This window comes from Heptranchias perlo, chromosome 11 (genome assembly GCF_035084215.1).
Source record: "Heptranchias perlo isolate sHepPer1 chromosome 11, sHepPer1.hap1, whole genome shotgun sequence".
NCBI classification, from domain to species: domain Eukaryota; kingdom Metazoa; phylum Chordata; class Chondrichthyes; order Hexanchiformes; family Hexanchidae; genus Heptranchias; species Heptranchias perlo.
The window spans coordinates 82,861,839-82,886,168 of NC_090335.1; the positions used below are offsets into that span (position 1 = coordinate 82,861,839).

The 24,330-nt window shown below is 47.6% G+C and overlaps 1 protein-coding gene across 2 annotated transcripts in view; it reads right to left on the reverse strand.

Annotated features, from left to right (window-relative positions):
* LOC137327035 (lipase member H-like) overlaps positions 1–24,330 on the reverse strand; it is an 87,350-nt gene that overhangs the window by 55,798 nt on the left and 7,222 nt on the right. For both annotated transcript variants that reach the window (XM_067992416.1, XM_067992415.1), the window contains exons 2-3: positions 8,089–8,462; positions 2,603–2,711 (exon numbers count right to left, since the gene is read on the reverse strand). In XM_067992416.1, the coding sequence (XP_067848517.1) occupies positions 2,603–2,711; positions 8,089–8,462 (483 nt within the window). The remainder of the gene's footprint in view (positions 1–2,602; positions 2,712–8,088; positions 8,463–24,330) is intronic.

Genomic DNA, 24,330 nt, shown 5'->3' on the forward strand with positions numbered 1-24,330 from the left:
TGTGAAGGCCTTAGAGAGGGTGCAGGGGAGATTTACTAGAATAATTCCGGGGATGAGGCTCTTAAATTACGTGGATAGACTGGAGAGGCTGGGATTGTTCTCCTTGGAACAGAGAAGATTGAGAGGAGATTTGATCGAGGTATTCAAAATCATGAAGAGTCTAGACAGAGTAGATAGAGAGAAACTTTTCCCATTAGCAGAAGGGTCGTGAACCTGAGGGCATAGATTTAAGGTGATTGGCAATAGAACCAAAGGTGACATGAGGAAAAACTTTTTCACACAGCGAGTGGTTAGGATCTGGAGTGCACTGCCCGAGGGGGTGGTGGAGGCAGATTCAATCATGGCCTTCAAAAGGGAACTGGATAAGTACTTGAAGCGAAAAATTGTGCAGGGCTACAGGGATAGGGCGGGGGAGTGGGACTAGCTGGATTGCTCTTGTATAGAGCCGGCACGGACTCGATGGGCAAATTGGCCTCCTTCCGTGCTGTAACCTTTCTGTGATTCTATGATTCCGCCCAGAGAGTGGTGAGAATGTGGAACTCGCTCCCACAAGGAGTAGTTGAGGTGAATAGTGTAGATACATTTAAGGGGAAGCTGGATAAACACATGAGGGAGAAAGGAATAGAAGGATATGCTGATAGGGTGAGATGAAGTAGGGAGGGAGGAGGATCGTGTGGAGCATAAACACCGGCATGGACCAGTTGGGTCGAATGGCCTGTTTCTCTCCTATAAATTCGATATAATTCTACTTTGACTTGCTGCTGAGCAGGAGGAGAGACAAAAGACAGACGGGCAAAGAGAGAGAGCATCAACAAAGAGACAAATGCAAAGCAAGAGACAGGGAAAGAAACAAAAAGAGAGAAAGAAAAACAGACAAAAGAATAGAGAGGGAAAAAGAGTTGAGAATCAGGGATTGAAAACAGGAGAAGCAGAGAATATAAAGTGAGAGAGTAGCAGAGAGACTGGGGAAAGGACAGAACACTGAAAGGATGAATATGATGACCTGCTGTTTGCGGCACTAGAAAAACAACTCAATGCTTTACCCGTTCTAAATCCCACCTTGTCAAGTTGTAAAAATTAAATTCAATGAATCTAGTAATTTATGGGCTGGCACCAGATAAAATGCCCATGAAAACCTCCGGATTGTTATAAAAACCCAACTAGTTGGCTAATGTCTTACAGGAAGGGACCTGTCACTGTGACCTCGTCTGGTCTACACGTGACTCCAGTCTCACTACTATGTGATTGACTCTTATTGCTTTCTGGGTAACTAACATTGGATAATAAATACAGCCTTGTCAGTATCGCTCGCATGCCAGGAATAATTTTAAGAAAAAGAATAAAAGGGGTAAGGAGCAATCCAGAGTCAGCAGTGATGCCGCCATAAAGAAAGAAGGACTTGCATTTATATAGTGCCTTTCGTGAACTCAGGACGTCCCAAAGTAGTTTACAGCCAATGAAGTGCTTTTGAAGTGTATTCACTGTTGTAATGCAGGAAACACAGCTGTCAATTTGTGCACAGCAAGATCCCACAAACAGCAATGTGATAATCACAAAATAATCTGTTTTACTGATGTTGATTGAGGGATAAATATTGGCCTGGTCGCCAGGAAGAACTTTCCTGCTCTTCTTCAAAGTAGCTCCATGGGATCTTTTACATCCACCTGAGAGGGCAGACGGACCCTCGGTTTAACATCTCATCTGAAAGATGGCACCTCCGACAGTGCAGCAGTCCCTCAGTACTGCACTGGGAGTGTCAGCCTGGATTATCATAGAATCATAGAAAGTTACGGCACAGAAGGAGGCCATTCAGCCAATCGTGTCCGTGCCGGCTGAAAAAGAGCTATCCAGCTTAATCCCACTTTCCAGCTCTTGGTCTGTAGCCCTGTAGGTTACGGCTCTTCAGGTGCACATCCAGGTACTTTTTAAATGAGTTGAGGGTTTCTGCCTCTCCCACCCTCTCCTCTGGGTGAAAAAGATTTCTCCTCAGCTCTCCTCAAATCCTTCTACCAATTACTTTAAATCTCCTGGTCACTGACCCCTCTACTGAGGGAAATAGGTCCTTCCTATTCACTCTATCTAGGCCCCTCATTATTTTGTACACCTCAATTAAATCTCCCCTCAGCCTCCTCTGTTCCAAAGAAAACAACCCCAGCCTATCCAATCTTTCCTCATAGCTAAAATTCTCCAGACCTGGCAACATCCTCGTAAATCTCCTCTGCACCCTCTCTAGTGCAATCACATCCTTCCTGTAATGGTGACCAGAACTGTGCACAGTACTCATGCTGTGGCCTATGTGGATTAAGTGCTCAAGTCTCTGGAGTGAGACTTGAACCCATGACCTTCATAGACTCCGGGGCAAAGAGTGTGACCCACTGACCCACGGCCATGAAGAATCGAGCTGTGAAAACTGTCCCTTCTGAAGAGGAATTTTGAGTACCATCACTGGATCTCACCTGTGTTTGAATTAACAGGAAAATATACAGAAACGCTGCCAAAGAAACAGAGAAGAAACTAGAGGTAAATAACGAGTGCACAAGAAAAGACTGTTGGTGCCTGCATAGTATTGGAGCAGTCAAAGAAATGGGCTAATGTTCCTCACCAGTTATTCGTCCAATCTTTCCATCAAACATACTTCCAACGAAGCCAGATATGTGTGCACCAAGACTCACACCGATCATATGAATCAAGTCGAGGGAACCCCCATTTTCCTGAAGAAACAGCATTGATGATGAAGAGCAATGAACGATTATCTTAAGGCTGTAAACACAAAGCAGTCCTCGAAGTATAACTTCGGGGGTTTAGCCTTGGTGGATTTTCCATTTCCGAGGCATTATATTTGGGTATTTGCAACTGACGCTAGCACGAGCTTCTGTGCAGTACTGAGGGAGTGCTGCACTGTCGGAGGATCAGTACTGAGGGAGTGCTGCACTGTCGGAGGATCAGTACTGAGGGAGTGCTGCACTGTCGGAGGGTCAGTCCTGAGGGAGTGCTGCACTGTCGGAGGGTCAGGACTGAGGGAGCGCTGCACTGTCGGAGGGTCAGTACTGAGGGAGCGCTGCACTGTCGGAGGGTCAGTACTGAGGGAGTGCTGCACTGTCGGAGGGTCAGTACTGAGGGAGCGCTGCACTGTCGGAGGGTCAGTACAGAGGGAGTGCTGCACTGTCGGAGGGTCAGTACTGAGGGAGTGCTGCACTGTCGGAGGGTCAGTACTGAGGGAGTGCTGCACTGTCGGAGGGTCAGTACTGAGGGAGCGCTGCACTGTCGGAGGGTCAGTACTGAGGGAGTGCTGCACTGTCGGAGGGTCAGTACTGAGGGAGCGCTGCACTGTCGGAGGGTCAGTACTGAGGGAGTGCTGCACTGTCGGAGGGTCAGGACTGAGGGAGCGCTGCACTGTCGGAGGGTCAGTACTGAGGGAGCGCTGCACTGTCGGAGGGTCAGTACTGAGGGAGTGCTGCACTGTCGGAGGGTCAGTACTGAGGGAGCGCTGCACTGTCGGAGGGTCAGTACAGAGGGAGTGCTGCACTGTCGGAGGGTCAGTACTGAGGGAGTGCTGCACTGTCGGAGGGTCAGTACTGAGGGAGTGCTGCACTGTCGGAGGGTCAGTACTGAGGGAGCGCTGCACTGTCGGAGGGTCAGTACTGAGGGAGTGCTGCACTGTCGGAGGGTCAGTACTGAGGGAGCGCTGCACTGTCGGAGGGTCAGTACAGAGGGAGTGCTGCACTGTCGGAGGGTCAGTACTGAGGGAGTGCTGCACTGTCGGAGGGTCAGTACTGAGGGAGTGCTGCACTGTCGGAGGGTCAGTACTGAGGGAGTGCTGCACTGTCGGAGGTGCCGTCTTTCAGATGAGAGGTTAAACCGAGGTCCCGTCTGCCCTCTCAGGTGGACGTAAAATGTCCCATGGCCACTATTTCAAAGAAGAACAGGGGAGTCTTGGCCAATATTTATTCCTCAACCAACACTACCCTGAGCAGATTATCTGACCATTTATTTCTTTCCTGTTTGTGGGATCTTGCTGTGCACAAATTGGCTGCCGCATTTCCTACATTACAACAGTGACTACACGTCAATAGTATTTCATTGGTTGTAAAGCATTTTAGATCAAGTGAAAGGTGCTGTATAAATGCAAATCTTTCTTTCTTTTCCCTAAAAGTATCAGAAACTCTTCCCCAACTGGACCAGCAGGGTTTGGATGTCTACCTGTCAGCATCAGTCCTCAAACTCCTAGATAACCAAATACACATCAAGCTAGGAAAGTAGCAAAGCTGGCCATCAGTTCCCGGAAATCTGTCAGAGCCCCCAGAAAGCTGACAGCTCAAAAACAGCCCTAACACTTGAAACTAATTGTAAACAGTTTTACAACACCAAGTTATAGTCCAACGATTTTATTTGAAATTTACAAGCTTTCGGAGGCTTCCTCCTTCCTCAGGTAAATGTCAGGAACTCCTTGAAGCCTACGCATTTACAAATCACAGAACAATACATGGTGATTACAGACATTCTTTGCAACTGCCCGTTGCCAAGGCAATCACTGTGTTCAGACAGAGAGGTGTTACCTACAGAGCCCCCGAATATACATTCAACAACAAAAAAAAACAAACAGGAAAAAAAAAACAGAGAGAGAGAGGCAGAAACATCCAGAAGGCAGAGAAAGCCAGCAAATGACCCGTTATATTAAAAACAAAGCCCAGTGTACAAAGCCCAATATACAAAGTCCAGTGTACAAAGCCCAGTGTACAAAGCCCAGTGTACAAAGCCAAGTGTACAAAGCCCAGTGTACAAAGCCCAGTGTACAAAGCCCAGTGTACAAAGCCCAGTGTACAAAGTCCAGTGTACAAAGCCCAGTGTACAAAGTCCAGTCCCTCCTCCGGAGGGTCGCTGCCCTCAGCTTGACATGTATGCCCAAGCTGTCAGGAGATGCGTCAACACCAGATTCATCAGCCGCACTCAGAAGACAGTCCAGAATGTCACCCGAGCACAACGCAACGCCATCAACGCTCTCAAGACCAACAGCAACATCGTCATCAAACCAGCGGACAAAGGAGGAGCCATCGTCATACAGAACAGAATGGACTATTGCAAAGAAGCATACCGACAACTGGACAACCAGGAACACTACAGGCGGTTACCCGCAGATCCGACCAAAGAACACACCCACCAGCTCAACAAACTGATCAAGACCTTTGATCCAGACCTTCAAAGCATCCTACGCACTCTCATCCCACGTACTCCCCGTGTGGGAGACTTCTACTGCCTCCCAAAGATACACAAAGCCAACACACCCGGATGTCCTATCGTATCAGGCAACGGAACCCTGTGTGAGAACCTCTCTGGATACGTCGAGGGCATCCTGAAACCCATCGTACAGGGAACCCCCAGCTTCTGTCGCGACACTACAGACTTCCTACAAAAACTCAGTGCCCACGGACCAGTTGAACCAGGAACACTTCTCACCACGATGGACGTCTCGGCACTCTACACCAGTATCCCCCACGATGACGGCATCGCTGCGACAGCATCAATACTCAACACCAACAACAGCCAATCTCCAGACGCCATCCTACAACTCATCCGCTTCATCCTGGATCACAATGTCTTCACCTTCAATAACCAGTTCTTTACCCAAACACACGGAACAGCCATGGGGACCAAATTCGCACCCCAATACGCCAACATTTTCATGCACAAGTTCGAGCACGACTTCTTCACTGCACAGGACCTCCAACCAACGCTATACACCAGATACATCGACGACATTTTCTTCCTATGGACCCACGGTGAGGAATCACTGAAGAGACTACACGATAACATCAACAAGTTCCATCCCACCATCAAGCTCACCATGGACTACTCCTCAGAATCAGTTTCTTTCTTGGACACACGAATCTCCATCAAAGACGGGCACCTCAGCACCTCACTCTACCGCAAGCCCACGGACAACCTCACGATGCTCCACTTTTCCAGCTTCCACCCTAACCACATCAAAGAGGCCATGCCCTATGGACAGGCCCTGCGAATACACAGGGTCTGCTCAGACGAGGAGGAACGCGATGGACACCTACAGACGCTGAAAGACGCCCTCGTAAGAACGGGATATGACGCTCAACTCATCGATCGACAGTTCCGACGGGCCACAGCGAAAAATCGCAAATACCTCCTCAGAAGTCTAACACGGGACGCAACCAACAGAGTAGCCTTTGTCGTCCAGTACTTCCCCGGAGCGGAGAAACTACGCCATGTTCTCTGCAGCTTTCAACATGTCATCAATGACGACGAACACCTCGCTATGGCCATCCCCACACCTCCACTACTCGCCTTTAAACAGCCACCCAACCTCAAACAGACCATCGTTCGCAGCAACTTACCTAGCTTTCAGGAGAACAGCGTCCACGACACCACACAACCCTGCCGCGGTAACCTCTGCAAGACATGCCAGATCATCGACACAGATACCACCATCACACGAGAGGACACCACCCACCAGGTGCATGGTTCATACTCCTGTGACTTGGCCAACGTTGTCTACCTCATACATTGCAGGAAAGGATGCCCCAGAGCATGGTACATTGGCGAGACCATGCAGACGCTGCGACAACGGATGAACGGACACCGCGCAACAATCGCCAGACAGGAGGGTTCCCTCCCAGTCGGGGAACACTTCAGCAGTCAAGGACATTCAGCCACCGACCTTCGGGTAAGCGTACTCCAAGGCGGCCTTCGAGACACATGACAACGCAAAATTGTCGAGCAGAAATTGATAGCCAAGTTCCGCACCCATGAGGGCGGCCTCAACCGGGATCTTGGGTTCATGTCACGCTACACGTTACCCCACCAGTGAACAAAAGCTATCTGTTTTTAATATAACGGTTCATTTGCTGGCTTTCTCTGCCTTCCGGATGTTTCTGCCTCTCTCTCTCTGTTTTTTTTTTCCTGTTTGTTTTTTTTGTTGTTGAATGTATATTCGGGGGTTCTGTCGGTAACACGTCTCTGTCTGAACACGATGATTGCCTTGGCAACGGGCAGTTGCAAAGAATGTCTGTAATCACCATGTATTGTTCTATGATGTATAAATGCATAGGCTTCAAGGAGTTCCTGACATTTACCTGAGGAAGGAGGAAGCCTCCGAAAGCTTGTAAATTTCAAATAAAATCGTTGAACTATAACTTGGTGTTGTAAAATTGTTTACAATTGTCAACCCCAGTCCATCACCGGCATCTCCACATCACTTGAAACTAAGTGGTTAGATGGGCTTTGTACACTGGGCTTTGTACACTGGGCTTTGTACACTGGGCTTTGTCAATACACACAATTGGTTCCAACCCAGCCTGCCACTTCCCCAGTTCAAGCTGCCCCAATCTTTCCCCCCTCCCATGCTAGCATTCTTTACCACTTTGAGTTCATGCTGCCACCCTTCCTCCCTATCCCCTCTCAGTTAATGCTAACACTCTGATTCCTCCCCATCTCAAAGTGTCTCTCCCAGCTTCTCCCTGTCTTTACAAACCAGAGATTCCAACTTCTCTCTCCGCTTCATTGCCGTTCATTTCCCCTTTCTTCTTTCTTTCATTTCCTCCCCTTATCGCACTCCTTCATTTCCCCTCTCCTTTTCCTTTCACTGCCGTACATTTCTCGCCCGTCCACTTCCGACTTGAGTCCAAGGGTTAATGGACCAGACAAGGTTCTTATCTGCTTTCTCTGCTGCTCCCAGTACTAGTGGCTGAGGATGCCACCTCTGTATATCCCATTCTGGTAGAGTTCCCACCTACAGGATGCAGAAGCTGCAACCCGGCCTTTAGCGGAGAGGGGACAAGGACCCTGTTCCAGTGCATTAGCAACTGGACTCAGGAGGTCTGAGGCTGGGAGAGAGGGGTCCACTTCACTTATTTTCTTCAGCAAACGTTGGCATGCTAAGCAGGTCCCCAAAACACTGGCATTCAGTGTGAAATGCAAATGGTTGTCATGTATACAACATGCAGAGACCACAAGAACATAAGAACTGCTGTAAATACAATCGTCACCAGACAGAGAGCTGCTATTGTCACTTGGACTGATCCAAAGGGATTCTTTTAACACTAAAACAAAAATTCTCACCAGTATGTTGTCAATCACTGGCTTCAAAATGGCGGCCACTTTCTTGGTGTTAGCGACAGCGACTGGATAATTAATAGTGGTTGCACCCCTGTTCCAGTCAACGATGATTAAGTTCATGTCATCGACCCTTTGTAGAGTCACTATCATCTTAGTCAACCAGTTTGGTGGTGATCCAAATGGTCTGTATCCGTGGATAAGAAAGATGGTGGTCTTGTTGACATCCAGCGGACTGGTATAGGTGGCATTGATCAAGGAGGCACAAGCCGAGTTTCTCCCTGTGTACAGGAGGAGCCTCACGACCAGGTCCGTCCCAATGATAGTTTCAGTTATTGGTAGATTTGTGAAGCTGTGGCATTCTGACACTTGACTTGCTTCTAATGAAAACAGAATAATGCGAAAACATAAAACGAAGGCAAACATCGAATGAGAAAAGGTCCTTCGGCCCACTGGGACGGCACCTTCTATCAATCGGACCCTGTGTAATCTACCCGATCGTATATTCTATATCCCTCACTTAACACCTCAAAAAACACGTGGGAGATACATCCCCTCCATTAAAGACACATCCCCTCCATTAAAGACACATCCCCTCCATTAACGACACGTCCCCTCCATTAACGACACGTCCCCTCCATTAAAGACACATCCCCTCCATTAACGACACGTCCCCTCCATTAACGACACGTCCCCTCCATTAACGACACGTCCCCTCCATTAACGACACGTCCCCTCCATTAACGACACGTCCCCTCCATTAACGACACGTCCCCTCCATTAACGACACGTCCCCTCCATTAACGACACGTCCCCTCCATTAAAGACACATCCCCTCCATTAACGACACATCCCCTCCATTAAAGACACATCCACCTCCATTAACGACACATCCCCTCCATTAACGACACGTCCCCTCCATTAACGACACGTCCCCTCCATTAACGACACGTCCCCTCCATTAAAGACACATCCCCTCCATTAACGACACGTCCCCTCCATTAACGACACGTCCCCTCCATTAACGACACGTCCCCTCCATTAAAGACACATCCCCTCCATTAAAGACACATCCCCTTCATTAACGACACGTCCCCTTCATTAACGACACGTCCCCTCCATTAAAGACACATCCCCTTCATTAAAGACACGTCCCCTCCATTAAAGACACATCCCCTTCATTAAAGACACATCCCCTCCATTAAAGACACATCCACCTCCATTAACGACACATCCCCTTCATTAACGACACGTCCCCTCCATTAAAGACACATCCCCTCCATTAACGACACGTCCCCTCCATTAAAGACACATCCCCTCCATTAACGACACATCCCCTCCATTAAAGACACATCCCCTCCATTAACGACACGTCCCCTCCATTAAAGACACATCCCCTCCATTAAAGACACATCCCCTCCATTAACGACACATCCCCTCCATTAAAGACACATCCCCTCCATTAACGACACATCCCCTCCATTAAAGACACATCCCCTCCATTAACGACACATCCCCTCCATTAAAGACACATCCCCTCCATTAACGACACATCCCCTCCATTAAAGACACATCCCCTCCATTAACGACACATCCCCTCCATTAAAGACACATCCCCTCCATTAACGACACGTCCCCTCCATTAACGACACGTCCCCTCCATTAACGACACGTCCCCTCCATTAAAGACACGTCCCCTCCATTAACGACACGTCCCCTCCATTAAAGACACGTCCCCTCCATTAACGACACATCCCCTCCATTAACGACACGTCCCCTCCATTAACGACACGTCCCCTCCATTAAAGACACATCCCCTCCATTAACGACACATCCCCTCCATTAAAGACACATCCCCTCCATTAAAGACACGTCCCCTCCATTAACGACACGTCCCCTCCATTAACGACACGTCCCCTCCATTAAAGACACATCCCCTCCATTAACGACACATCCCCTCCATTAAAGACACATCCCCTCCATTAAAGACACGTCCCCTCCATTAACGACACGTCCCCTCCATTAACGACACGTCCCCTCCATTAACGACACATCCTCCTCCATTAAAGACACATCCCCTCCATTAAAGACACGTCCCCTCCATTAACGACACGTCCCCTCCATTAACGACACGTCCCCTCCATTAAAGACACATCCCCTCCATTAACGACACATCCCCTCCATTAACGACACATCCCCTCCATTAACGACACGTCCCCTCCATTAAAGACACATCCCCTCCATTAACGACACGTCCCCTCCATTAAAGACACATCCCCTCCATTAACGACACGTCCCCTCCATTAAATACACGTCCCCTCCATTAAAGACACGTCCCCTCCATTAAAGACACGTCCCCTCCATTAAAGACACGTCCCCTCCATTAACGACACGTCCCCTCCATTAAAGACACGTCCCCTCCATTAAAGACACATCCCCTCCATTAACGACACGTCCCCTCCATTAACGACACATCCCCTCCATTAAAGACACGTCCCCTCCATTAAAGACACATCCCCTCCATTAAAGACACGTCCCCTCCATTAACGACACATCCCCTCCATTAACGACACATCCCCTCCATTAAAGACACGTCCCCTCCATTAAAGACACGTCCCCTCCATTAACGACACGTCCCCTCCATTAAAGACACGTCCCCTCCATTAAAGACACATCCCCTCCATTAACGACACATCCCCTCCATTAAAGACACATCCCCTCCATTAACGACACGTCCCCTCCATTAACGACACATCCCCTCCATTAACGACACATCCCCTCCATTAACGACACGTCCCCTCCATTAAAGACACGTCCCCTCCATTAACGACACATCCCCTCCATTAAAGACACATCCACCTCCATTAACGACACATCCCCTCCATTAACGACACGTCCCCTCCATTAACGACACGTCCCCTCCATTAAAGACACATCCAACGCCATTAAAGACACATCCCCTCCATTAAAGACACATCCACCTCCATTAACGACACGTCCCCTCCATTAACGACACGTCCACCTCCATTAAAGACACATCCCCTCCATTAAAGACACATCCCCTCCATTAACGACACGTCCCCTCCATTAACGACACGTCCCCTCCATTAACGACACATCCCCTCCATTAACGACACGTCCCCTCCATTAAAGACACATCCCCTCCATTAACGACACATCCACCTCCATTAACGACACGTCCCCTCCATTAACGACACGTCCCCTCCATTAACGACACGTCCCCTCCATTAAAGACACATCCCCTCCATTAACGACACATCCCCTCCATTAACGACACATCCCCTCCATTAAAGACACATCCCCTCCATTAACGACACGTCCCCTCCATTAAAGACACGTCCCCTCCATTAAAGACACATCCCCTCCATTGAAGACACATCCCCTCCATTAAAGACACGTCCCCTCCATTAACGACACGTCCCCTCCATTAACGACACGTCCCCTCCATTAACGACACGTCCCCTCCATTAATTACACATCCACCTCCAGAGTGAGAGGAAAAGAGGGAGAGTGCGAAAGAGAGAGAGAAGGAGAGAGAGGGTGGGAAAGAGAAAGATTGGGAAAGAGAGAGAGAGAAGGAGAGAGAGGGTGGGAAAGAGAGAGATTGGGAAAGAGAGCGAGAGAGAGTGAGGGTGTGAGAGAGAGAGCGAGAGAGAGGGAGGGAAAAAGAGAGAGGGGGAAAGGGAGAGAAAGAGAGAGTGTGGGAAAGAGAGATAGTGGGATAGAGAGAGAGGGAAAGAGAGAGAAAGAGGGAGAGGGAAAGAGAGGGAGAGGGAAAGAGAGAGAAGGTGAAAGAGAAAGTGTGGGAAAGAGAGGGAGGGAAAAAGAGAGAGAGGGAAAGAGAGTGTGTGGGAAAGAGCGAGCAAGGGAAAGAGGGAGAGTTGGAAAGAGAGAGAAGGAAAGAGAGATTGGCAAAGAGAGAGTGGGAAAGAGAGAGAGTGGGAAAGAGAGCGGATGGGAAAGAGAGAGGGAAAGATAGAGAGAGGGAAAGAGAGAGAGGGAAAGATAGAGAGTGGGAAAGAGAGAGACTGCGAAACAGAGAGAGGGGGAGAGAGAGAGGGAAAGAGAGGGGGAAAGAGAGAGAAATAGAAAGTGTGGGAAAGAGAGAGAGAGTCGGAGAGAGAGAGGGAAGAGGGAGAAAGAGAGAAAGAGAGAGAGTGGGAAAGTGGGAGAGTGTGAAAGAGCGAGAGAGGGAGAGAGAGGGTGGGAAAGAGAGAGAGGCAAAGGGAGAGAGAGGGAGAGAGGGGGGAAAGAGAGAAAAAGAGAGAGCGGGAAAGAGAGAAAGGGAAAGAGAGAGAAAGAGAGAGAGTGGGAAATGGAGAGAATGAGAAAGAGAGAGAGGGAGAGAGAGGGGGGAAAGAGAGAGAGGGGGAAAGGAGAGAGAGGGAGGTAAAAAAAGAGAGGGGGAAAGGGAGAGAAAAAGAGAGTGTGGGAAAGAGAGATGGTGGGAAAGAGAGAGAGAAAGAGAGAGAGTGGGAAAGAGAGAGAGAGAGGGAAAGAGAGCGGGTTGGAAAGAGAGCGGGTGGGAAAGAGAGAGTGTGGGAAAGATAGAGAGAGGGAAAGAGAGAGTGTGGGAAAGATAGAGAGAGGGAAAGAGAGAGTGGGAAAGAGAGTGTGTTGGAAAGAGAGAGAGGGAGAGAGAGAGAGGGTGGGATAGAGAGAGATGGAATGAGAGAGGGAAGGATAGAGAGAGGGAAAGTGAGAAGGTGGGAAAGTGAGAGTGAGAGTGAAAGGGAGAGAGTGGGAAAGAGAGTGTGTTGGAAAGAGAGAGAGGGAGAGAGAGAGAGGGTGGGATAGAGAGAGATGGAATGAGAGAGAGGGAAGGATAGAGAGAGGGAAAGTGAGAAGGTGGGAAAGTGAGAGTGAGAGTGAAAGAGAAAGAGTGGGAAAGAGAGATGGTGGGAAAGATCAAGGTTGTGAAAAAGAGAGAGAGGGAAAGATTGTGCGAAAGAGAGAGAGAGGGAAAGTGAGAGAGAGGAAAAGAAAGTGTGGGAAAGAGGGAGATAGGGAAAGAGAGAGAGAGGGAATGAGCAAGAGTGGGAAAGGAAAAGGTTGGGAAAGGGAGAGACAGGGAAAGAGAGATGGTGGAATAGAGAGAGAGAGAGATTGGGAAAGAGAGAGGCTGGGAAAGACAGAGTGGGATAAAGAGAGTGCGGGAAAGAAAGAGTTTGGGAAAGAGAGAGAGGGGGAAGGAGAGAGAGGGAAAGAGAGATGGAGAGATGGTGGGATAGAGAGAGAGAGATTGGGAAAGAGAGAGGGTGGGGGAGAGATAGAGTGGGAAAGGTAGAGAGTGGGAAGGAGAGAGCGTGGGAAGGAGAGAGAGTTGGAAAGAGAGAGTGTGGGAGAAAGAGAGAGTTGGAAAGAGAGAGTGTGGGAAAGATATAGAGTGGGAATGAGAGACTGTGGGAGAGAGGGGAATGGAGAGAGTGGGAAAAAGAAGGAGTAGGAAAGAGAGAGAGTGGGAAAGAGAGAGAGTGGGAAAGAGAGGGAGCGGGAAGGAGAGAGTGTGGGAAAAAGGGAGAGTGAGGAAGGGAGAGAATTGGAAAGAGATAGAGTGGGAAAGAGAGAGTGTGGGAAAGATAGAGTGGGAAAGAGAAAATGTGGGAATGAGAGATGGTGGGAATGAGAGATGGTGGGAATAAGAGAGAGGGGGAAAGAGAGAGGGTGTGAAAGAGACAGAATGGGAAATGGGAGCATGGGTAAGAGAGAGAGTGCGAAAGAGAGAGAGTGCGAAAGAGAAATTCCAAAATTCTATAGACTCTGGAACAGTTCCTACAGATTGGAGGGTGGCAAATGTAACCCCACTATTTAAAAAAGGAGGGAGAGAAAAAACAGCGAATTACAGACCAGTTAGCCTGACATCAGTAGTGGGGAAAATGCTAGAGTCTATAATAAAAGATGTGATAACAGAACACTTGGAAGGCATTAATGGGATTGGACAAAGTCAGCATGGGTTTATGAAAGGGAAATCATGCTTAACAAATCTACTGGAGTTTTTTGAGGATGTAACTAGTAGAATAGATAGGGGAGAACCAGTGGATGTGGTGTATTTGGATTTTCAGAAGGCTTTTGATAAGGTCCCACACAAGAGGTTAGTGTGCAAAATTAAAGCACATGGGATTGGGGGGAATATACTGGCATGGATTGAGAATTGGTTAACAGACAGGAAACAGAGAGTAGGAATAAACGGGTCTTTTTCCGGGTGGCAGGCAGTGGCTAGTGGGGTACTGCAGGGATCAGTGCTTGGGCCCCAGCTATTCACAATATATATCAATGATTTGGATGAGGGAACTGAATGTAACATTTCCAAGTTTGCAGATGACACAAAGCTGGGGTGGAATGTGAGCTGTGAGGAGGATGCAAAGAGGCTCCAATGTGATTTCGACAAGTTGGGTGAATGGGCAAGAACATGGCAGATGCAGTATAATGTAGATAAATGTGAGGTTATCCACTTTGGTTGTAAAAACAGAAAGGCAGATTATTATCTGAATGGTGATAGATTGGGAAAAGGGGAGGTGCAACGAGACCTGGGTGTCCTTGTACACCAGTCGCTGAAAGCGAGCATTCAGGTGCAGCAAGCAGTTAGGAAGGCGAATGGTATGTTGGCCTTCATTGCAAGAGGATTTGAGTACAGGAGCAGGGATGTCTTACTGCAGTTATACAGGGCCTTGGTGAGACCACATCTGGAGTATTGTGTGCAGTTTTGGTTTCCTTATCTGAGGAAGGATGTCCTTGCCATGGAGGGAGTGCAACGAAGGTTTGCTGGACTGATTCCTGGGATGGCAGGACTGACGTATGAGGAGAGATTGGGTCGACTAGGCCTATATTCACTAGAGTTTAGAAGAATGAGAGGTGATCTCATCGAAACATATAAAATTCTGACAGGACGAGACAGACTAGATGCAGGGAGGATGTTCCCGATGGCTGGGGAGTCCAGAACCAGGGGTCACAGTCTCAGGATACGGGGTATGCCATTTAGAACCGAGATGAGGAGAAATTTCTTCACTCAGAGGGTGGTGAACCTGTGGAATTCTCTACCACAGAAGGCAGTGGAGGCCAAGTCATTAGATGTATTCAAGAAGGAGATAGATATATTTCTTAATGCTAAAGGGATCAAGGGATATGGGGAAAAAGCGGGAACAGGGTACTGAGTTAGACAATCAGCCATGATCATTTTGAATGGCGGGGCAGGCCCGAAGGGCCGAATGGCCTACTCTTGCTCCTATTTTCTGTGTTTCTATGAATGGGTGGGAAAGGGAGTGGGAAAGAGAGAGAGGGAAAGAGAGAGGAAAAGAGAGAGAGAGGGAAAGAGAGAGAGAGGGAAAGAGAGAGAGTTGGAAAGAGAGAGAGAGAGAGAGGAAAAAGGGAGAGTGGGAAAGAGAGCGAGTGGGAAAGAGTGAGAGAGGGAAAGAGAGAGGGTGGGAAAGAGAGAAACTGGGAAAGAGAGAGTGTTGGAAAATGAGGCAGTGAGAAAGGGAGAGGGTGGGAAAGAGTGAGAGAGGGAAAGAGAGAGACTTGGAAAGATAAAGTGTGGGAAAGAGATAGATGGGAAAGAGAGAGAGAGGGAAAGAGAGAGACATGGAAAGAGAGTGTGTGGGAAAGAGAGAGGGTGGGAAACAGAGAGAGAGGCAAAGAGAAAGAGTGGGAAAGAGATTGGGAAAGAGAGAAAGGGAAAGTGAGAGAGGGAAAGTGAGAGAGGGAAAGAGAGAGAGAGGGAAAGAGAGAGAGTGGGATGGAGAGTGGGACAGAGGGAGAGGGGGAAGAGAGAGGAAAAGAGAGTGAGGGGGAAAGAGAGACAGAGGGAAAGGGAGGGAGTGGGAAAGAGAGAGTGTGGGAAAGAGATCGAATGCGAAAGAGAGAGGGTGGGAAAGGGAAAAGGTGGGAAAGATAGAGAGGGAAAGAGAGAGAGAGGGAAAGAGAGAGTGTGGGAATGGGAGAAGGTGGGAATGGGAGAGAGTGGGAACGATAGAGTGTGGGAAAAAGAGAGAGGGAAAGAGAGAGAGGGAAAGAGAGAGAGAGGGAAAGAAAGAGAGTGGGAAAGAGAATGGGAAAGTGAGAATGGGAAAGTGAGAGAGGGAAAGAGAGAGAGAGTGAAAGAGGGAATGTGGGAAAAAGAGTGGGTAAGAGAGAGAGGGAAAGAGTGAGAGGGGAAGAGAGAGGGAAAGAGAGGGAGGGGGAAAGAGACACAGAAGGAAAGGGAGGGAGTGGGAAAGAGAGAGTGAGGGAAAGGGGGATACTGGGAAAGTGTGAGTGTGGGAAAGAGAGAGAGTGGGAAGAAGAGAGAATGGGATTGAGAGGATGTGGGAAAAAAAGAGAGCGGGAAAGGGAGAGAGAGGGAAAGAGATAGAGAGGGAAAGAGAGAGGGAGGAAAAGAAAGAGTGGGAAAGAGAGAGATGGAAAGAGAGAGTGGAAAAGAAAGAGAGTAGGAAAGAGATTGGGAAAGAGTGAAAGGGAAAGTGAGAGAGGGAGGGAAAGAGAGAGAGTGCGAAAGTGAGCGAGGGAAAGAGTGAGAGGGAAAGAGAGAGACTTGGAAAGAGGGAGAGGGAAAGAGAGAGGGTGCGAAAGAGAGAGTGTTGGAAAGAGATAGAGGGAAAGAGATGGAGAGTTAAAGAGAGAGGGTGGGAAAGAGTGAGTAAGCGAAAGAGGGAGAGGGAAAGAGAGAGCGTGGGGGAGAGAGAGGGAAGGAGAGAGAGTGGGAAAGAGAGAGAGGTAAAGAGATAGATAGGGAAAGAGAGAGTGAGGGAATGAGAGGGAAAGAGAGAGAGAGGAAAAGAGAGAGAGAGGAAAAGAGAGAGGTTGGGAACAAGAGAGTGGGAAAGAGAGAGAGGAAAAGAGAGAGAGAGTGGAATGGAGAAAGAGTGGGAAAGAGAGAGGGTGGGAAATAGAGGGAAAGTACCAGAAGCATGTTTTTGAAAGCATGTTGACTGATAATCCAGCCATTTTAGTAAGTTTGAGGAGACAGTCCATTGACTGACCAGACAGTCCAGTGACGGTCCAGATACAGTCCAGTGATGGTCCAGATATAGTCCAGAGATGGTCCAGATACAGTCCAGAGATGGTCCAGATACAGTCCAGAGATGGTCCACAGACAGTCCAGAGATGGTCCAGATACAGTCCAGAGATGGTCCAGACACAGTCCAGTGATGGTCCAGATACAGTCCAGAGATGGTCCAGACACAGTCCAGTGATGGTCCAGATACAGTCCAGAGATGGTCCACAGACAGTCCAGAGATGGTCCAGATACAGTCCAGTGATGGTCCAGATACAGTCCAGAGATGGTCCACAGACAGTCCAGAGATGGTCCACAGACAGTCCAGTGACGGTCCAGATACAGTCTAGAGATGGTCCACATACAGTCCACAAGACAGACCAAAGACAGGCCAGAGACCGAGCAGAGACAGACCGGTGACAGTCCAGAGACAGGCCAGAAGATCATCACGAAGGATGTCATAAGAACATAACATAAGAAATAGGAGCAGGAGCAGGCCAATCGGCCCCTCGAGCCTGCTCCGCCATTCAATAAGATCATGGCTGATCTGATCCTAACCTCAAATCTAAATTCATGTCCAATTTCCTGCCCGCTCCCCGTAACCCCTAATTCCCTTTACTTCTCGGAAACTGTCGATTTCTGTTTTTAATTTATTTAATGATGTAGCTTCCACAGCTTCCTGGGGCAGCAAATTCCACAGACCGACTACCCTCTGAGTGAAGAAGTTTCTCCTCATCTGTTTTGAAAGAGCAGCCCCTTATTCTAAGATTATGCCCCCTAGTTCTAGTTTCACCCATCCTTGGGAACATCCTTACCGCATCCACCCGGTCAAGCCCCTTCACAATCTTATATGTTTCAATAAGATCGCCTCTCATTCTTCTGAACTCCAATGAGTAGAGTCCCAATCTACTCAACCTCTCCTCATATGTCCACCCTCTCATCCCCGGGATTAACCGAGTGAACCTTCTTTGTACTGCCTCGAGAGCAAGTATGTCTTTTCTTAAGTATGGACACCAAAACTGTATGCAGTATTCCAGGTGCGGTCTCACCAATACCTTTTATAACTGCAGCAATACCTCCCTGTTTTTATATTCTATCCCCCGAGCAATAAAAGCCAACATTCCATTGGCCTTCTTGATCACCTGCTGCACCTGCAAACTAACTTTTTGATTTTCTTGCACTAGGACCCCCAGATCCCTTTGTACTGCAGTACTTTCCAGTTTCTCGCCATTAAGATAATAACTTGCTCTCCGATTTTTCCTGCCAAAGTGCATAACCTCACATTTTCCAATATTGTATTGCATCTGCCAAATCTCCACCCACTCACCCAGCCTGTCTTTAACCCCTTGTAGGTTTTTTATGTCCTCCTCACTCTCCACTTTCCCTCCCATCTTTGTATCATCTGCAAACTTTGATATGTTACACTCGGTCCCCTCCTCCAAATCGTTAATATAGATTGTAAAGAGTTGGGGACCCAGCACCGACCCCTGCGGAACACCACTGGCTGCTGGTTGCCAGTCCGAGAATGTACCATTTTTTCCCAACTCTCTGCTTCCTGTTAGATAACCAATCCTCCACCCATGCCAGAATATTACCCCCAATCCAGTGATTCTTTATCTTGAGCAATAATCTCTTATGTGGCACCTTGTCGAATGCCTTCTGGAAGTCCAAATACACTACGTCCACTGGTTCCCCTTTATCCACCCTGTACATTATGTCCTCAAAGAACTCAAGCAAATTTGTCAGACATGACTTCCCCTTCGTAAAGCCATGCTGACTTTGTCCTATTAAATTATGTTTATCCAAATGTTCCGCTACTGTCTCCTTAATAATAGACTCCAAAATTTTACCCACCACAGATGTTAAGCTAACTGGTCTATAATTTCCAGCCTTCTGCCTACTGCCCTTTTTAAATAAGGGTGTTACATTGGCAGTTTTCCAATCTGCCGGGACCTTTGCAGAGTCCAGAGAATTTTGGAAAATTATTACCAAAGCATCCACAATCCCTACTGCCACTTCCCTCAAGACCTCGGATGTAAGCCATCAGGTCCAGGGGATTTATCATCCTTGAGACCCATTAATTTACTGAGTACCAATTCCTTAGTGATTTTAATCGTATTTAGCTCCTCCCCCGCTAGAGCCCCCTGTTTGTCCAGTGTTGGGATATTCTTGGTGTCCTCTACCGTAAAGACAAACAAAATATTTGTTCAGCATTTTTGCCATCTCCATGTTTCCCACCATTAATTTCCCGGTCTCATCCTCTAAAGGACCTATGTTTGCCTTAGCCACCCTTTTTCTTTTTTTTAACTATAGAAACTCTTGCTATCTGTTTTTATATTTTTCGCTAATTTATTTAAATAATCTATCTTCCCTTTCTTAATCAATCCTTTAGTTACTTTTTGCTGTCTTTTGAAGACTTCCCAATCTTCTATCCTCCCACTAAGTTTGGCTACCTTATATGTCCTTGTTTTTAGTCGGATACTATCCTTAATTTCTTTACTTAGCCATGGATGGCTGTCATTTCTTTGACACCCTTTTTTCCTCAGTGGAATATATATTTTGTGAAAGTTGTAAAATAACTCCCTAAATGAACACCACTGCTCATGTACCGTCTTACCCTTTAATCTATTTTCCCAGTCCACTTTAATCAATTCTGCTCTCATACCATCATAGTCTCCTTTATTCAAGCTCAGTACGCTTGTTTGAGAACCAACCTTCTCACCCTCTAATTGGATATGGAATGTAACCATGTTATGGTCACTCATTCCAAGGGGATCCTTAACTAGGACATTATTAATTAATCCTGGCTCATTACACAGGACCAGGTCCAAGGTTGCTTGCCCCCTTGTAGGTTCAGTTACATACTGCTCAAGAAACCCATCCCTAATACACTCAATAAACTCTTCCTTAAGGCTACCCTGCCCAATTTGATTTGTCCAGTTAATATGATAGTTAAAATCCCCCATAATTATAGCTGTTCCCTTATTACATGCCCCGACTATTTCCTGATTAATACTTCTTCCAGCAGAGTTGCAACTATTAGGAGGCCTATATATTACGCCCACGAGTGTTTTTTTCCCCTTATTATTCCTTATCTCTACCCAAACTGTTTCATTATCCTGATCCTTTATCCCAATATCTTTTCTCTGTATTACAGTGATTCCTTCCCTTTTTAACATAGCCACCCCACCTCCCCTTCCTTCCTGCCTGTCCTTCCTGATTGTTAAATAACCTGGCATATTTAATTCCCAGTCGTTGTCACCCTGCAGCCATGTTTCTGTAATGGCCACAAGATCATACCCATACGTAGTTATTTGTGCCGTTAACTCGTCCATTTTGTTACGAATGCTACGTGCATTCAGATAAAGAACTTTCAAATATGTTTTGTGACACTTAGTTCCTGCTTTTTCCTTTTTTAACACTTTACCTTTTACTCCATACCTTCTGTCCCTTCCTGACACGCTTTCCTCTGTCTCCCTGCTCAGGTTCCCAACCCCCTGCCACAGCTTTGATGCTGGGTTAATCGCCTTACGCCTTCTAGTTTTCATTTTATCTGTCGTGCCTAAAGTACACTTTCTTTCCGCTGCTCTATGCTTTTCCCTTTCACTTGTTCTTGAACAACTGTTTGTACTATTTGTATTGTAGATTTCCCCTGGGTCTTCCCCTCTCTTGCTGCTCTCAACTTTATTCCCTTCTGACTCCCCGCTCAGGTTCCCATCCCCCTGCCACTCTAGTTTAAACCTTCCCAACAGCACTAGCAAACACCCCCGCGAGGACATCGGTCCCGGTCCTGCTCGGGTGTAACCCGTCCCGCTTGTACAGGTCCCACCTTCCCCAGAACCGGTCCCAATGTCCCAGGAATCTAAATCCCTCCCTCCTACACCATCCCTGCAGCCACGCATTCATCCTGTCTATTCTCCTGTTCCTACACTCACTAGCACATGGCACCAGTAGTAATCCTGAGATCACTACCTTTGAAGTCCTGCTTTTTAATTTATCTCCTAACTCCTTAAATTCACCTTGCAGGACCTCATCCCTTTTTTTACCTATGTCGTTGGTACCAATATGGACCACGACTACTGGCTGTTCACCCTCCCCCTCCAGAATGCCCTGCAGCCGCTCCGTGACATCCTTGACCCTAGCACCAGGGAGGCAACATACCATCCTGGAGTCACGTTTGCGGCCGCAGAAACGCCTATCTGTTCCCCTTACAATTGAATCCCCTATCACTATAGCCCTGCCACTCTTCTTCCTCCCCTCCTGTGCAGCAGAGCCACCCGTGGTGCCCCGAACCTGGCTCTTGCTGCTTTCCCCTGATAAGCCATCTCCCCCAACAGTATCTAAAGCGGAATATCTGTTTGAGAGGGAGATGGCCCCAGGGGACTCCTGCTCTACCTGCCTAGTCCTTTTGTCAATGGTGAATTAACCGCTCGGCCTCCCGAAGCCGAAGAATTGGCCATTCTGAGTTTCGAGTTGCGCTCCTATTTAAGGTTGTAAGCATCTCTATCTGTATAACTTGTTGTATTTTAATATTAATAACACCAATTGTTAAAAAATGTAAAGCCTTGGTTGGGAGTCGGAGGCCCGAGAGCAGCTGAAGGCGAGCGTCAGGGAGAGAGAAAAAAGAACCAAAGTGACGTCAGTTGATTGGTGAGTGTTCTTTTCAAGTCTTTAGTTTATATTCAGTTAAGTTTAGTTAATAATTTAATAAATCGAGGCATGGCAGGGCACCTCAGTCCCACTGAATGCACATCCTGTGCCACATGGGAAATCCAGGATGCTTCCCGTGTCCTGGACAATCACAGGTGCAGGAAGTGTCGTCAGCTGGAGGAGCTCGAGCTCCGGGTTTCGGAGTTTGAGCAGCAGCTGGTGTCACTGCAGTGTATCCGTGAGGCTGAGAGCTACGGGGATAGCACGTTTCAGGAGGTGGTCACCCCGCAGCTTAAGAGAGTGCAGGCTGAGAGGGACTGGGTGACCACCAGACAGACAAGGAGGACCAGGCAGGTAGTTCAGGAGTCCCCAGAGTGCTTCTCACTCTCTAACCAATATTCAGTTCTGAACACTGGTGAGGGAGAGGGTTCCTCTGGGGAGTGCGGCCAGAGCCAAGACCACAGCATCATGAGTGGCTCAGCTGTACAGGGGGGCAGGAGAAAGGTCAGGAGAGGAATAGTGATAGGGGATTCTACAGTTAGGGGAACAGACAGGCGTTTCTGTGGCCGCAGACGTGATTTCAAGATGGTGTGTTGCCTCCCTGGTGTCAGGATAAAGGATGTCACTGAGCGGCTGCAGGGGAAGGGTGAACAGCCAGAGGTCGTGGTCCATATTGGTACCAATAACATAGGTAGAAAGAGGGATGAGGTCCTGCACCAGATTTTAAGGAGTTAAGAAAGAGATTAAGAAGCAGGACCTCAAAGGTAGTAATCTCTGGATTACTCCCGGTGCCACGCACTAGTGAGGATAGAAATAGGAGGATAGAGCAGATGAATGTGTGGCTGGAGAAATGGTCCAGGAGGGAGGGCTTTAGATTCCTGGGGCATTGGGACCAGTTCTGGGGGAGGTGGGACCTGTACAAGCCGGACGGGTTGAACCTCAATGGAGCTGGGACCAATGTCCTCGCGGGGAGGTTCGCGAGTGCTGTGGGGGGGAGGGGGTTAAACTAATTTGGCAGGGGGATGGGCACCAGGATGTAGCATTGGAAAGGAGAAACAAGGGGCACAAAGGATTGGGAGAGACAGATAAGAACATAGGAACAGGGGTAGGCCATTCAGCCCCTCATGCCTGCTCCGCCATTTGATAAGATCATGGCTGATCTGTGATCTAACTCCATATAAGAACATAAGAACATAAGAAATAGGAGCAGGAGTCGTCCAATCGGCCCTTCAAGCCTGCTCCGCCATTCAATAAGATCATGGCTGATCTGATCCTAACCTCAAATCTAAATTCATGTCCAACTTCCTGCCCGCTCCCTGTAACCCCTAATTCCCTTTCCTTCTAGGAAACTGCCTTTGGCCCATATCCCTTAATACCTTTGGTATTAAAGCACTAGACCAAGTACTATAGCACTAGAGCAAGTAATAGTACAGTATTAGATGGAACCAGATTAAGAGAGAGTACAAGAAAGTCTAAGACTGGTTTACAGTGCATGTGTGGCCCAAATAAGCATTCTTTATACAAACGCACAGAGTATAAGGAACAAATTCAACTTCGAGGGTACGACATGGTAGCAATTACTGAGACATGGCTGCAAGATGGTCAGGAATGGGAACTGAATATACCAGGTTATAAGGTCTACAGGAGGATAGGGGAACTGGTAGAGGGGGAGGAGTAGCTTTAATGGTTAAGGATGAAATTACTTCAATGAAAAGAGAGGATATAACAAGAGGTAAGCAGGCATTGGAGACTTTATGGGCAAAATTAAGAAATACAAAAGGATTTAAGACTGTAGTGGGAGTTATGTATAGGGCCCCTGGTAGCAGCTGTGAAGTGGCAAAATGTATAAATGCAGAGATTAGACAAGCATGTAGCAAAGGCAGAGTGGTTTTAATGGGGGATTTTAACTTTCATATTGATTGAGATAAGCAGATAAGCTTATGTCAGAAAGGTAGCGAATTTCTTGTGTGTGTTTAGGGCAGCTTTCTGCAACAATATGTCCTGGAACCAACAAGGGGCCAGGCCATATTAGATTTAATAATGAGTAATGAACCAGATTTACTTAACAACCAAACGGTGCGTGAACATTTATCTAATAGCGATCATAATATTTTTGAGTTCAACGCTGTGTTTGAAAAGGAGAAACCCGTATCAGCGACTAAGATTCTAAATTTAGGTAAGGCCGACTTCAATGGGATGAGACAGAGACTGTCCACAGTAAACTGGGCAAATCTGTTAAAGGGTAAAACGACAAGATCAGTGGGAAGAGTTCAAAAAAAGATTTAACGTGATACAGAACCCTAAGGGGCAAGAGCTCTACTTGCCAAAAAAAACAGCCATGGTCGACAAAAGAGGTAACAAAAAGCATAGAAAAATGCAAAAAAAAGCACAGATCCAGGCGACTGGGAGAGATACAAAGACCAGCAAAGGGTGACAAAACAGATAGTGAGAGCTACAAAAAGCAAGTCTGAAAAGAAACTTGCAAGGGATATCAAAATTAACACAAAAAAAATTTACAATTATATAAGGAGAGAGTGTGGGAATTTTAGCAATGAGAAAAGATTGGATAGGCTGGGGTTGTTTTCCTG